This window comes from Rhinatrema bivittatum, chromosome 3 (genome assembly GCF_901001135.1).
Source record: "Rhinatrema bivittatum chromosome 3, aRhiBiv1.1, whole genome shotgun sequence".
Classification (NCBI taxonomy): domain Eukaryota; kingdom Metazoa; phylum Chordata; class Amphibia; order Gymnophiona; family Rhinatrematidae; genus Rhinatrema; species Rhinatrema bivittatum.
This window is the reverse complement of record NC_042617.1, coordinates 183,582,377-183,595,045: the sequence shown is the minus strand read 5'-3', so window position 1 is coordinate 183,595,045 and position 12,669 is coordinate 183,582,377. Positions and strand designations below refer to the sequence as shown.

General features: G+C 43.4%; 1 protein-coding gene across 3 annotated transcripts in view; it reads right to left on the bottom strand.

Annotated features, from left to right (window-relative positions):
- Positions 1–12,669, bottom strand: part of RGS7 (regulator of G protein signaling 7) — an 883,903-nt gene that overhangs the window by 52,764 nt on the left and 818,470 nt on the right. For all 3 annotated transcript variants that reach the window (XM_029594021.1, XM_029594023.1, XM_029594022.1), the window contains one exon: positions 595–720. In XM_029594021.1, coding sequence (XP_029449881.1) covers positions 595–720 — 126 coding nt within the window. The remainder of the gene's footprint in view (positions 1–594; positions 721–12,669) is intronic.

The following is a 12,669-nucleotide window of genomic DNA, read 5'->3' as shown; positions in this document are numbered from 1 at the left end:
TCCCCTCCCTTCCTCTATCTAACCCCACCCCCCCCCAGCCCTATCTAGACCTCCCCCTTACCTTTGTCGGGGGATTTACGCCTCCCGGAGGGAGAAGTAAATCCCCGCGCGCCAGCGGGCCTCTAGCGCGCCGAGACGGGACCTGGGGGCGGTTCCGGAGGGTGCGGCCACGCCCCCGGACCGCCCCGGCCCGAAACCACGTCCCCGGGCCCGCCCCCAAAATGCCACGTCCCGCCCCGAAAACGCCGCGCCGATCGGCCCCGCCCCCGACACGCCCCCCTCGAAAAACCCCGGGACTTACGCGAGTCCCGGGTCTCTGCGCGCGCCGGTAGGCCTATGTAAAATAGGCGCACCGGCGCGCAAGGCCCTGCTCGCGTAAATCCGGGCGGATTTACGCGAGCAGGGCTCTTAAAATCCACCCCTTAAGTTCTTTCTGGTACTTGAAACTGAACTTTCCATTTTTGGAAAATCCTGTAGAAACAAAAGTATGATGAGAGACTGGTTTACAGAATCAAGTGCATAAGCTCTCCATTGTGAAGAGGAAAGTAGAAGTCTTCATTAGTAATTGCAATACTTTTTTGAAATCAATTTTACCTTAAGTTTTCAGAGCTGAATTCTGATTCTAGGAATTTAAGAAACTGCTCTTTTCCCACTGGATCCTTCAATACTTCATCCATGCAAAAGCCCCATCGCTTTACCCTCTGTTGGCCTGGCTCTTTGCTGAAAGGAAAACATAGTAATTTTTTATCAGAAATTCTGGGAAAGAGATACATTTTATGAGGTGAATCCAGATTTCTAATTTTATATCTTTCAGAATATGGATCAGTTGCAAATAATAATTCCAAAGTACAGCAGAGAGGAGCACATTTATCATCCTTAAACCACACATGCCAGTACTATTGCTATTTAGTGCTGCACTATGCCAGCCAGGATCAATATTTCAGTGATGGATGAAATTAACATCTAAAGATAGAATAAAAAGACAAAGCTCATTCAAGTTCTTCTGTAAAATTGGCTACTCAGAAGCTTATTCTACATAGCATCTACAATATGGTCAGCTCTCAGGCTAACAATGTGGTAGGAAAAGGCATTTTCCCAGTAGAAAGGATGAGCAGTTAAGAAAACAAAATGCATGCAAAACTGTTTTGATAAAAATACTTGTGTAAGACAAGCAGCAAACTTTGGGTAAAAAAAAAAAATCCTAAGTCAAGGAAACCTTTGAATCACAGACATTTCAACTAGCCCCTATTTTTCATCAGATATAAATTTGGAGCATTCAAGAGGTTTCCCTGCAGCACAATTTTTTTCACAGATACAATTATCCTCAAATATGGGCCCTTTTATTCATTTTGCTTGATTTTTAAACTTGAATTACTTGCCCTGCTTTATACACATGGGACTAACTTTTCAACAGGACACCTAACTACAAAGTTATGCTCTTTTAAGCCCACTTAAAATAAGCTGATTTTCAAACACAAGACACCCTCCTACATTTGTGTTCATAAGTTTACATACCCCTGGCAGAAGTTGCATGATGTGTAACATTTTTAGAAATATGAGTGATCAGACAAAACACACTGTTATTTTTAATGTGCTTCAAATTAAACTATTATGCCTCATAGAATAGCACAATCATTAAACAAACCATAGCAATAAGGGAAATAATTAAAAGACCCTGTTCAAAAGTTTGAATACTCTTGAATGTTCGGGCTGATAATAAACACTCAAGTTGACACACACAGGTTGAGATGGCAACGGAAGTAAAGCATCCACACCTGTGCCTTGTTTGATTGTAATTACTGTCTGTGGAAAGTCAATGAGTTTCTTAGCTTTTATGCATTTAAATCCAATGCTGCACTGACTTTGGTGGTTACTGAAGCATTGGGAAAGCAAAAGAACTGTCAAAGGATATGTGAGCAGAAGTACTTCAACTTTATAAATCAGGAAAAGGATATGAAAAGATATCCAAAGATTTGAAAATGCCATTCAGTACTGTTCAAACTCTGATCAAGAAGTGAAAAATTATGGGTTCTGTTAATACCAAGCCATGGTCAGAAAAGTTTCAGACTCAACTGTCAGGAAAATTTGTGGGGATGCAAAGAAAAACACACAAGGAACTTCTACGGAAATACAAGCTTCTCTAAAACAAAATGGTGCAGATGTTTCAGCATGCACAATAAGGAGATACTTGAACAAAAAGGCTACATGGTAGACTTGCCAGAAAAAGCCATTGCTATACCAACGCTACAAAACAGCCCACTTACAATAAGCCACACAGCACCGAGATAAGCCTAAAAACGTCTGGACCAAAACTGAACTTTATGGTCAGTACTTTCATTCTGTTTTGGATAGCGTAGCACTTAATATATGCTATATCATAAATCACAAAAAGTGCCACCCTTGGTACCATGAAGGCTTGCACTTGCTGAAACAGCACTTTGCACTTGGGGAGGGTCTAGTGGAAAAATAAGACTTCTGACTGTTTTCTTGCTTGTAGCAACTAGATTGATTGCTATAGGAAGGTATTAATGCAAGCTAAGAAATAGTATCCTTCTACTCAGCTTACTAAGGCAGACAACTGTCCAAAAAGACCTTTCAGGTTGAAATAAGATTTTTGTTATTGGGGAGGGTTTGCTTATGGTAATTACTTTGCCATGTGAAGTCTTTGCTAGTTATTTTGAAACTAAAGTGATGATGATGTATTCCACTTGTATGTCTTATCCTATGATTCTGGATAATTCAGAAGTAACAATGTTCGAGTTATTACTTTGGTTAAGGATATTAGGTTGTGTAATTCTGCTAGAGCTATGACTACACAGTTGGGTCTTCTAATAATCGAGAAAGTTGTCTTCATTTAATATGCTTACAGTTGTAGGCATGAGTAAGTTATTACATCTTACTAAAACCTATAACATCTAGTCTTGTGAGGAAACCAGAGCTTGGCCTATGGCCTACTCTGACAAACATTGTCAACTCTAGCTTACAGCTTGAGGTGTTGCCCAAATTTTTGAAAGAAGATGTCTATTTGAGTCTAAAAAAAAACCTCCTGATATTGTTAATAATTATCACCTAATATAAAATCTCCCATATTTAAGAAAAATCACTGAGAGGGCAGCTTACCAATAAGTTCAGTCATTTTTTATAAGATTAGAATGCTTTCCATCCCTGTCAATCAGGATTTCACCAAGGGCACAAGACAGAGAATGCTCTGATGGTCATGTGGATGGAAATATAATCAAAGAATATAGGGGGATTAATCCTCTTTGTGTCTTGCTTGAACTTTCAGCCACTTTTGACCTAGCTGACCATGGTATGTTACTGCAGTAGTTTGAATCAGTGAACTTTCAGGCATTAATTTCTGGACATAGGGCCTTATTTTCCAATATCGCATTGGTAACGCATTAGGGGGCGTTACCAATGCAAATGAGGCTTCTTTCGTGCAGTGGGGAAACATCGTGTGCGGCGATGTTTTCGCCATTCGCGAAAACATTAGCGCCGCACGCGATGTTTTCCCACTGCACGATGATTCGTTCAGTGTTTTATTGCAGTGCACGATATTTGGCACTTTTTGGAGAGAGAGAGAGAGAGAGAGAGAGAGAGAGAGAGAGAGAGAGAGAGAGAGAGAGAGAGAGAGAGAGAGAGAGAGAGAGAGAGAGAGAGACTTACTATAGTGCCTATGCCCTACATAGGTATTTTAACCCCTATAGGAGGGCCACCTACTAACTCGGGGTGGGGATTAGGTATGAGCGTCGGGGGTTGGGGGCCACTTTCGCATTCCACATGAGACCTACGGACTGAACAGTGGTCTCTAGTGCAGATTTTCTGGCTGTCGGAGTGAGGACGCTCACTCCAAGAAGTGGTTTGGGCAATGTTCTCTCTACCTAGCTTGATGGACACTCTACCTGTGCAACAACATGCTAGGTGGAGAGAATGTTGGCCAAATCTCCGCTTGGAGTGAGCGTCCTCACTCCGACGGCCAGCAAATCTGCACTAGAGACCACTGTTCAGTCCGTAGGTCTCATGTGGAATGCGAAAGTGGCCCTGTCCGGACCTACCGTGGATGGTGATAATCCTTTTCTGGCCCGTAGCGCAGTCCATAACGCGAGGGTTGGAGTTGTAGTTAAAATCCGCGATAGCAGCCGCGCTACCACTGCGGTTGTTTCGCCGCACACGATACACAGGTTCCCGCTTTACATATGCTCCGCCCCAACTCCGCCCCCTGAATACCAAATGACTAATTTGCATTCGCGAATCGCGTTAACAGCTGTTAACGCGATTCGCGAATTTATCGCACGCGGTAAAGTGCTTTGAAAATGAGGCCCATAGTGTGGTAACACTGAGTAGATTTTACTGATCAGAACTTTTTGTATTTTCACTGTACAGACTGCAGTCTTTGATGGAATAGGTTGAGTTGTGAGGAGGGATTCATGGTGGTTGGGATTCTTGTTTAAGAGGCAGTGATTTGGGCAGTGGGTATGAGTTTTGATTTTGTTTATAGAAGTTAAATAAGCTGTCTTGATGTATACAAAAGGTGCAGTATCACATTGAATAAATAACATTGCTTAATATAACATATGTAAACAACAGATATACTAAAACCAATATTAACCATCCCTATGCATAAAACCTACCCTTTGGGTATCCAAATTACCTGTCGTAAGAGGAACTGATGACTATTGGACTGATTATTATCTAATCCCTTGCCTCTGATCACCCAGAGTGTTTTTTAACTTATGACCCCCTATAAAGGAAACCATATCTGAAGATAAGCATAAAGTATGACAAATTTAATCTATTTTGTACTTGACAGCCTTTTGGAAAATGCAGCATAGGTATAGGTTATTCCTGTAACAATGTTAATTTTGTTTTGGAGTCTTATAGGAATTGGGATTTGAGATTATTCTTTAAACAGAGGGAAGTCTTGTTTCAAAATATGAAAATATGAATTTTTTCCAGAAGTGAGGGAATTTCTTATTTTAAAGCCTACATTTTTGCAAATTGAAGTATTTTAAAAAATTTTTTCCTGCAAATGTATTATCAAGCATTGTAAAATAAAGTATGTATTCTTTGAGCCTGCACAGTTAACTATGTTTTGTAGTGTCAAGCCTCCTCTTGGACCCACTGGGGTTTCCCCATAGGAGAGGGTGGTTGACCCTTTGGGGTAACATCGACCCCTTATCTCCTGGCTTTAGTATAGTGTCATGGTTATTTGGGTTCCCATTTTTTCTTGATTTTCATAGTTTTCTGATCAGATGATATCGTCTTGGATACATGTTCCTCCTCCCCCTCCTCCTTTTTTTGTGGACTTATCTGTGAAGTGTGTTTAAATTAATTACTTTTGAAGTCACTGTTTTTAGTTCAATTTTATTATGGCACCTTATCACTTTTCCTAATATGTGTATTCTTGGTTACATCATATAAATTTACAAATAAAAAAAAAAATCAGCATTTCCTCTGGAAGATCCTCAATATAAGATAGGAGGATCACCACACAAATGCTAGTGTTCTTATGGAGGGAAGTATGCTTTGTACTGAAGCACTGATCATGAAGCATCATCTGAGATAGAGCAGACATTGTGCATGAATGTCTGCCAATAGAAATGCTTGAATGATACACTAAATGCAAACCTTAAGAAATGCAGCATTAATCTCCATCATGGAGAGAAAGTGGTTCACGATAAGAGTAGCTGGCAAAAAGTAATTAAGGAAGATATCACTGTCTTTGAAGAAAACTGTATTGCCCTGGATGAGTAAAGAAAGACAATGACTATGTTGCAATCATGGTTCAACTTTTCCCTCTAGTATTATCTGCAATGTCTCATGTTTGTGACTCAAGAACTGGACTTTTCAGTCCCATAAGAACTCATTTAAAATAATTGCTTTCAGGAAGGACAGGAGATCATCCTCACTGCAAGAAATTGCCATCATCATTCATCTTTTATTTTATTGTGGAAGATATCTATTTTTTTGAACTGGGCTCTCAAGCTCATTTTAGAAATGTGAGCAAAATCTTTTATTCAAATTAGTATGCTCGGTGGACTGTACTTCCATCTTACCAAACCTTAAGACATATCAGTAGCTGCCTTTGCAGGTCTGCTCAGCTACACTAGTGGCAGATAACATCATTTTCTTCTGAGTTTTGTTTCTAATGTTAAAGGTAATGGCACAAGATTGGGTAGCCTGATATCATCTGCAATCCCAAATTCATAGCTTTGACATGTATACAAAAGTATACTTTCACACAGTTGGAGGAGACGACCCAAGTAATCTTTCTAAATTGTCTAGGAGAGTATTAATCATAATGCCTCTGTTAGATCTATGGTGTGACCTGAACCTTGAGTATTCTGTGCAATTATGGTCATTCCATCTCAAAAAATCATAGCTGAACTAGAAAAGGTAAGAGAAGTGCATTAAAAATTATGAATGAGATGTATTGTTCCCTTATGAGGTGTGAAGTAAGGTTAAACAGCTCAGAGCTCTTTAGTTGGAAGAAGAAGCAACTGAGAGAGGGTATGTGAGAGATTTATAAAATCATAAGTAGGCTGGAACAGGAAAATAGGTAATGGCTATTTTCAATTTCAAATAGTACTAGGTTTAGTGGAATGGTACATCACTCCAGGAGTGGTACAGGACTGCAAGGCTGGATGCTGGGCATCTCTAGGGCCAGTCTTCCACCTAGCAAGCCCCCTCCCCCACAGGTTGAGCCCATGTGTTTTGGGGGCCAGTAGGTCTTTGCTACAGAAGTGTATAACAAGGTACTATTGAAGCAAGGATGTACAGACTGGAGCAGGACTGGACAGGCTGGTCAGACTCAAGCAAGGCTGGACAGGCTGGATAGCCTGGAGCAAAGCTGGATAGATTGGGAAGTCAAGAGCAAAGTTTGGACAGGCTGGATGGTCTGGGACAGGACACAGGACTGAATACAGATACAGGCAAGCAGGAACTGGGTAGGGTCTAGAACTAGATATAGGCTGGGGCAAGATAATACAAAAGCAAGACAATTAAAGGATACTAAGGCTAGGTCTGGGCAGAACAGGACTATGCAAGACAACACAGAACAAAAACCAAAGCCCGAAGGCAGAGATATAGAAGGCCCATAGGCTGCTAGGCATAAGGCCTGAAGGCCAGCAAGCAAGGAAAGGACTGTAGAGGCCACTGAGCCAGAAGCAAGTAAAGTCAGTCCTGAAGGCCACAGGGCAAGGCAAGGCCTAGAGTAGACCACACAGCAAGGTAAGAAGTGAGAGTAGGCTTGGAGGTCACAGGGCAGGGTGCAAGTTAGCAGAATATCCAAGGACCAAGACAAGAAGCAAAGAGCAAGATGGCCCGGAGGCTACAAGGTAAGGCAAGGCCTGGATAGGCCACAAGGCAAGGAGCTGGAAGGCCCAGAGGTCGCAAGGCAAGGAGTAAAGAGCAAGATGGCCTGGAAGCCTCAAGGCAAGGGAAGGAACAGCGGTCTGGTCAAAGAGCCATGGGTGACTCCATGAAAATGCAAGGATAAAATTGGCAGGCTTGGGTTACATAGGGCTGGAGCTTGGGTGCGGTACAGTGGGGAGGAGCTTGGCAAGGCTAGAGGCTATGCTTGCTGAGGACTCCTGGTGGAGCGGAGATTGCAAGACAGGCTGAGCCAGGAAGCATTTGAGGAGATGGCTCAGATAGCTCTGAACATAGCTCACTGGAGGCCTCTGTAGGTGGGGAGATGGCATAGTAGTTAGAATCAGGGTATGATGAGGTTGCATAGCAGACAAATTCATAACAGGTATGTGCAAATTGATAATTTACTCTGTCAAAAAAATAAAGAGGCAAATATTCAGTAGGCTGTTTAGTAGACAAATTATCTGGGTAAAGTTAGTACAATAACTTATCCTGTATATTCAGTGGGATAAAACCTAACGGGTTATGTTTGAATGTAGTCGGTTAGCTTCTAAAGTTATCTGAACTTGTGTGGCTGGATAACTTGCTACTTAACCAGATATCTTTAAAGATACCTGGCTAAGTAGTGCTGTCAAAAATGAAAAACTGTTAAATACAGTGGGCCATCCCCTCCCCCCCAAAATATCTTGTAGCCGGGGAGCTAGAGGCAGCGCTGGAAGTATAAGCTTGCGTTTCCAGCGCTGTCTCTCTAAGATCAGCATGGAAACACCAGGGTAATTGCCAGGTTCTTGTGGCCTGGATTGGCCTCTGTTGGAAACAGGATGCTGGGCTTGATGGACCCTTGGTCTGACCCAGTATGGCAATTTCTTATGTTCTTATGTTCTAATGAGCAGGGTGAATGGTCCCTTGCTCCCAGCAATCTAATTTGAGGTATTGGGGGGAGGTCGGGAGAAGGGAATGGGGGCACCATGATATGGTAAACCCATGGGGGTGGGAGGGAATGGATTGGGCAGCCTGATTTTATAACTTGTGATACGCCGGGACCAGGGGGGGGGGGGTCTTGTTAATATTCTAAGGAGTTGGAGGATGAGAAGGGCAAAGCCCGACAAGGCTTTTACAAGATATTTTAGGAGGGAGGGAGGGGATGGCCCATTACCTGGCCATACAAGGCCAGATAACTTTAAACCTGCAGATATAAAGTTATCTGGCTAACCCAAGTGGCTTAATGTGCCACATTTGTCATTTAGATGGATAACTTATGAGTTACACAACTGGCATAATCCCTCAATTGTTAATATAACTGCACAAACTCTACCCATATGAGGGAAACTGTAACTATGTAGACTTTAATTTAATTATTAAAATATCGGGAATCGGTATCAGAATAAAGAGTGCTTATACTACAATCTCCTGGGCTCTTGCCCGCAAAAGGCTGCAACCCGTCTCATGTGTATGCACCAGTTGTTACGTCAATTACTTCATCCCGTTTAAAATATTTTTCTTTTAAATTTTTGAACTGCTAAGTGATTGCTTTATCATTAAATATCAACGTGTAATTAATACCCTAATTTTTCCCATCAAGTGAAACTTCCATATTGTTTTCACAATGTATGTCAATTTCTTCAAACTTGACCGCTTAGTTTCATGTTGTTCACTGTCGCTCACTGCGTTGCTCATTTTCTTAAATGCCCCAGGGGATGTTTGAGCACCATTTTGAACGATTGTTTTGCTGATGTTAAGCCAGGATTGGCTAAAAAGAGTTCAAGTCCCCTGGGCATTTAAGAAAATGAGCAATGCAGTGGGCGACAGTGAACAACATGAAACTAAACGGTCAAGTTTGAAGAAATTGAGATAGCAAAATGTTGCTTACCTGTAACAGGTGTTCTCACAGGACAGCAGGATGTTGGTCCTCACATATGGGTGACATCATCAGGATGGAGCCCAATCATGGAAAACTTCTGTCAAAGTTTCCAGAACTTTGACTGGCCCCTACTGGGCATGCCCAGCATGGCAATAACCCTGCAGCCAGCAGGGGTCCCCTTCAGTCTTATTTGAAAGCTATAGGCAGTGCCGAAAAATAAAATAACAAAACGTAACGAACCCAACACCGCGGGGCGGCAGGCAGATTTTGTGAGGACTAACATCCTGCTGTCCTGTGAGAACACCTGTTACAGGTAAGCAACCTTTTGCTTTCCCTCAGGACAAGCAGGATGGTAGTCCGCACATATGGGTGAGTACCGAGCTGAGGATGTCCGAACGTGCACCAAATGTACCCAAAGGCGTGCAACAGGCACAACAACTGGGGCGGAATTTGGTAGAGGGCATCCTGAACTCCACCGGGCAGGCGGAAGGGTGTTGGTACGTCATGTTGTAAACAGGTTACGAAGGACAGACTGGCCGAAGATGGAATCTTGTTTTCCGGCTTTGTCCAAGCAATAGTAGGCTGCAAAGGTGTGGAGAGAACTCCAGGTGGCAGCCCTGCAAATGTCAGGAAGCGGCACCGAGCGAAGGTGTGCTACTGAAGTTGCCATGGCCCTCACAGAGTGTGCTTTAACACGGTCTTATAATGGAATGCCCGCTTGCTGATAGCAAAAGGATATGCAGTCTGCCAATGAGGAGAGAGTCTGCTTACCCACAGGCTTTACTAACTTGTTAGGGTGGAAAGAGACAAGCAATTGAGTGCTTTCCCTGTGGGCAGCTGTATGGTCTAGGTAAAACGCTAGAGCCTGTTTTCAGTCAAGTGTATGCAGAGCCTGTTCTCCTGGGTTGGCATGGGGCCTGGGAAAAAAGGTAGGTAGTATGATGGATTGATTAAGATGAAAATCTCAAAGGGGATGTAGTTGTGATGGAGAAGGTACAGAAAAGAGCAACCAAAATGATAGGGGGGATGGAGCAGCTCCCCTATGAGGAAAGGCTGAAGAGGTTGGGGCTGTTCAGCTTGGAAAGGAGACAGCTGAGGGGGGATATGATAGAGGTCTTTAGGATCATGAGAGGTCTTGAACGAGTAGATGTGACTCGGTTATTTACACTTTCGAATAATAGAAGGACTAGGGGGCATTCCATGAAGTTAGCAAGTAGCACATTTAAGACTAATCGGAGAAAATTCTTTTTCACTCAGCGTACAATAGAGCTCTGGAATTTGTTGCCAGAGAATGTGGTTGGTGCAGTTAGTGTAGCTGGGTTCGCGAAAGGTTTGGATGAGTTCTTGGAGGAGAAGTCCATTAACGGCTATTGATCAAGTTTACTTAGAGAATAGCCACTGCTATTAATTGCATCAGTAGCATGGGATCTTCTTAGTGTTTGGGTAATTTCCAGGTTCTTGTGGCCTGGTTTGGCCTCTGTTGGAAACAGGATGCTGGGCTTGATGGACCATTGGTCTGACCCAGCATGGCAATTTCTTATGTTCTTACCTTAGGAAAGAATTTAGGGTGAGTGTGGAGTACCACCCGGTCCTGCTGAAGTTTAGTGTAAGGCGACTAGGTAACTAGAGCCTGCAATTCACTAAATCTGCGAGCTGAAGTGATTGCCAAAAGAAAAATCACTTTCCATGTGAGATATCGAAGGTAACAGGAGTGAAGAGGCTCGAATGGTGGTTTCATGAGCCGACCCAAAACCAGATTAAGGTCCCAAGAATGGGCCGAAGGACGTAGTGGAGGCTTGATATGGAGCAAGCCCTTCAAAAAGCTGTTACAAGGGGATGTACTGATATAGGTACATCCCCAACACCTTTACAGAAGGTGGCTACCGCACTGACATGCATTCTGATGGAGGAAGTCTTTAGACTTCACTCAGATAGATGCCAGAGATAGTCCAGGAATTTCGGGATTGGACAGGAAAGGGGGTCAAGGGACTGAGAAGAGCACCATGACGTGAACCTTTTCCATTTGTAAGAGTAAGATTTTCTTGTGGAAGGCTTCCGTGAAGCAATCAAGACATGGGAAACTGGTTCAGAAAGGTTAAGTGGTTGAAGGATTAACCTTTCAACATCATTGCCGTCAGGGATAAGGCGTGAAGATTGGGATGGCATAGGCTCCCGTCGTTCTGAGTGATCAGAAGCGGGTCATTTCCCAAGGGAATGTGCCTGCAGATGGAGAGATCCTGAAGGACTGGAAACCACACTTGGCGTGGCCAGTGAGGTGCTATCAGGATCATGGTTCCCTTGTCCTGACGTAACGTCACGAGAGTCTTTGAGAGAAGAGGAAGTGGAGGGAATGCATAGAACAGACCAGTTGTCCACGAGAGGGAGAATGCGTCTCTGGATCGAGAGAGTTTGCTGCGAATGAGAGAGCAGTAGCTTTCCACTTTGCGGTTTTGTGGGGACGCAAAGAGGTCTATTCGAGGAGATCGCCATTGTTGAAAAATGGAGTTCGCTACTGAGGGGTTGAAAGACCACTCGTGCGGTTGAAAGACGTGACTCAGCTTGTCTGCCAGCACATTGTCCACTCCCTGTAAGTAGGTGGCCTTGAGGTACATCGAATGGGAGAGAGCCTCCGCCCATATCTGTGCAGCTTCCTGACACAGAAGGAAGGAGCCCGTCCCTCCCTGTTTGTTGATGTACCACATGGCCACCTGGTTGTCTGTCTGAATCAGGATGACGTGATTTGAGAGGCGATCCTGAAAAGCCCTGAGAGCATATCTGATTGCTCGAAGTTCCAGGAAATTTATTTGGTGTTTGGCTTCCTCTGGAGACCAAGAGCCTTGTGTCTGCAGATTGGCTACGTGGGCTCCCCACCCGAGGTTGGAAGCATCGGTGGTGAGAATGATTTTGAGGATTTGGAACCTGGAAGGGCAATCCCTGGAGGAGATTTTTCCACCAGGCGAGAGACAGAAGGAGTGAGTCAGTGACGAGGACAATGGCCGACAGAGGCTGAATAGCTTGAGTAGAAAGACTAGGGGGCACTCCATGAAGTTAGCATGGGGCACATTTAAAACTAATCGGAGAAAGTTCTTTTTTACTCAACGCACAATTAAACCCTGGAATTTGTTGCCAGAGGATGTGGTTAGTGCAGTTAGTATAGCTGTGTTTAAAAAAGGATTGGATAAGTTCTTGAAGGAGAAGTCCATTACCTGCTATTAAGTTCACTTAGAGAATAGCCACTGCCATTAGCAATGGTAACATGGAAGAGACTTAGTTTTTGGGTACTTGCCAGGTTCTTATGGCCTGGATTGGCCACTGTTGGAAACAGGATGCTGGGCTTGATGGACTCTTGGTCTGACCCAGTATGGCATTTTCTTATGTTCTTATGACATTATATCATGTGTTAGGCTCGACAGCAATCTCTCCTTTAAACACACACG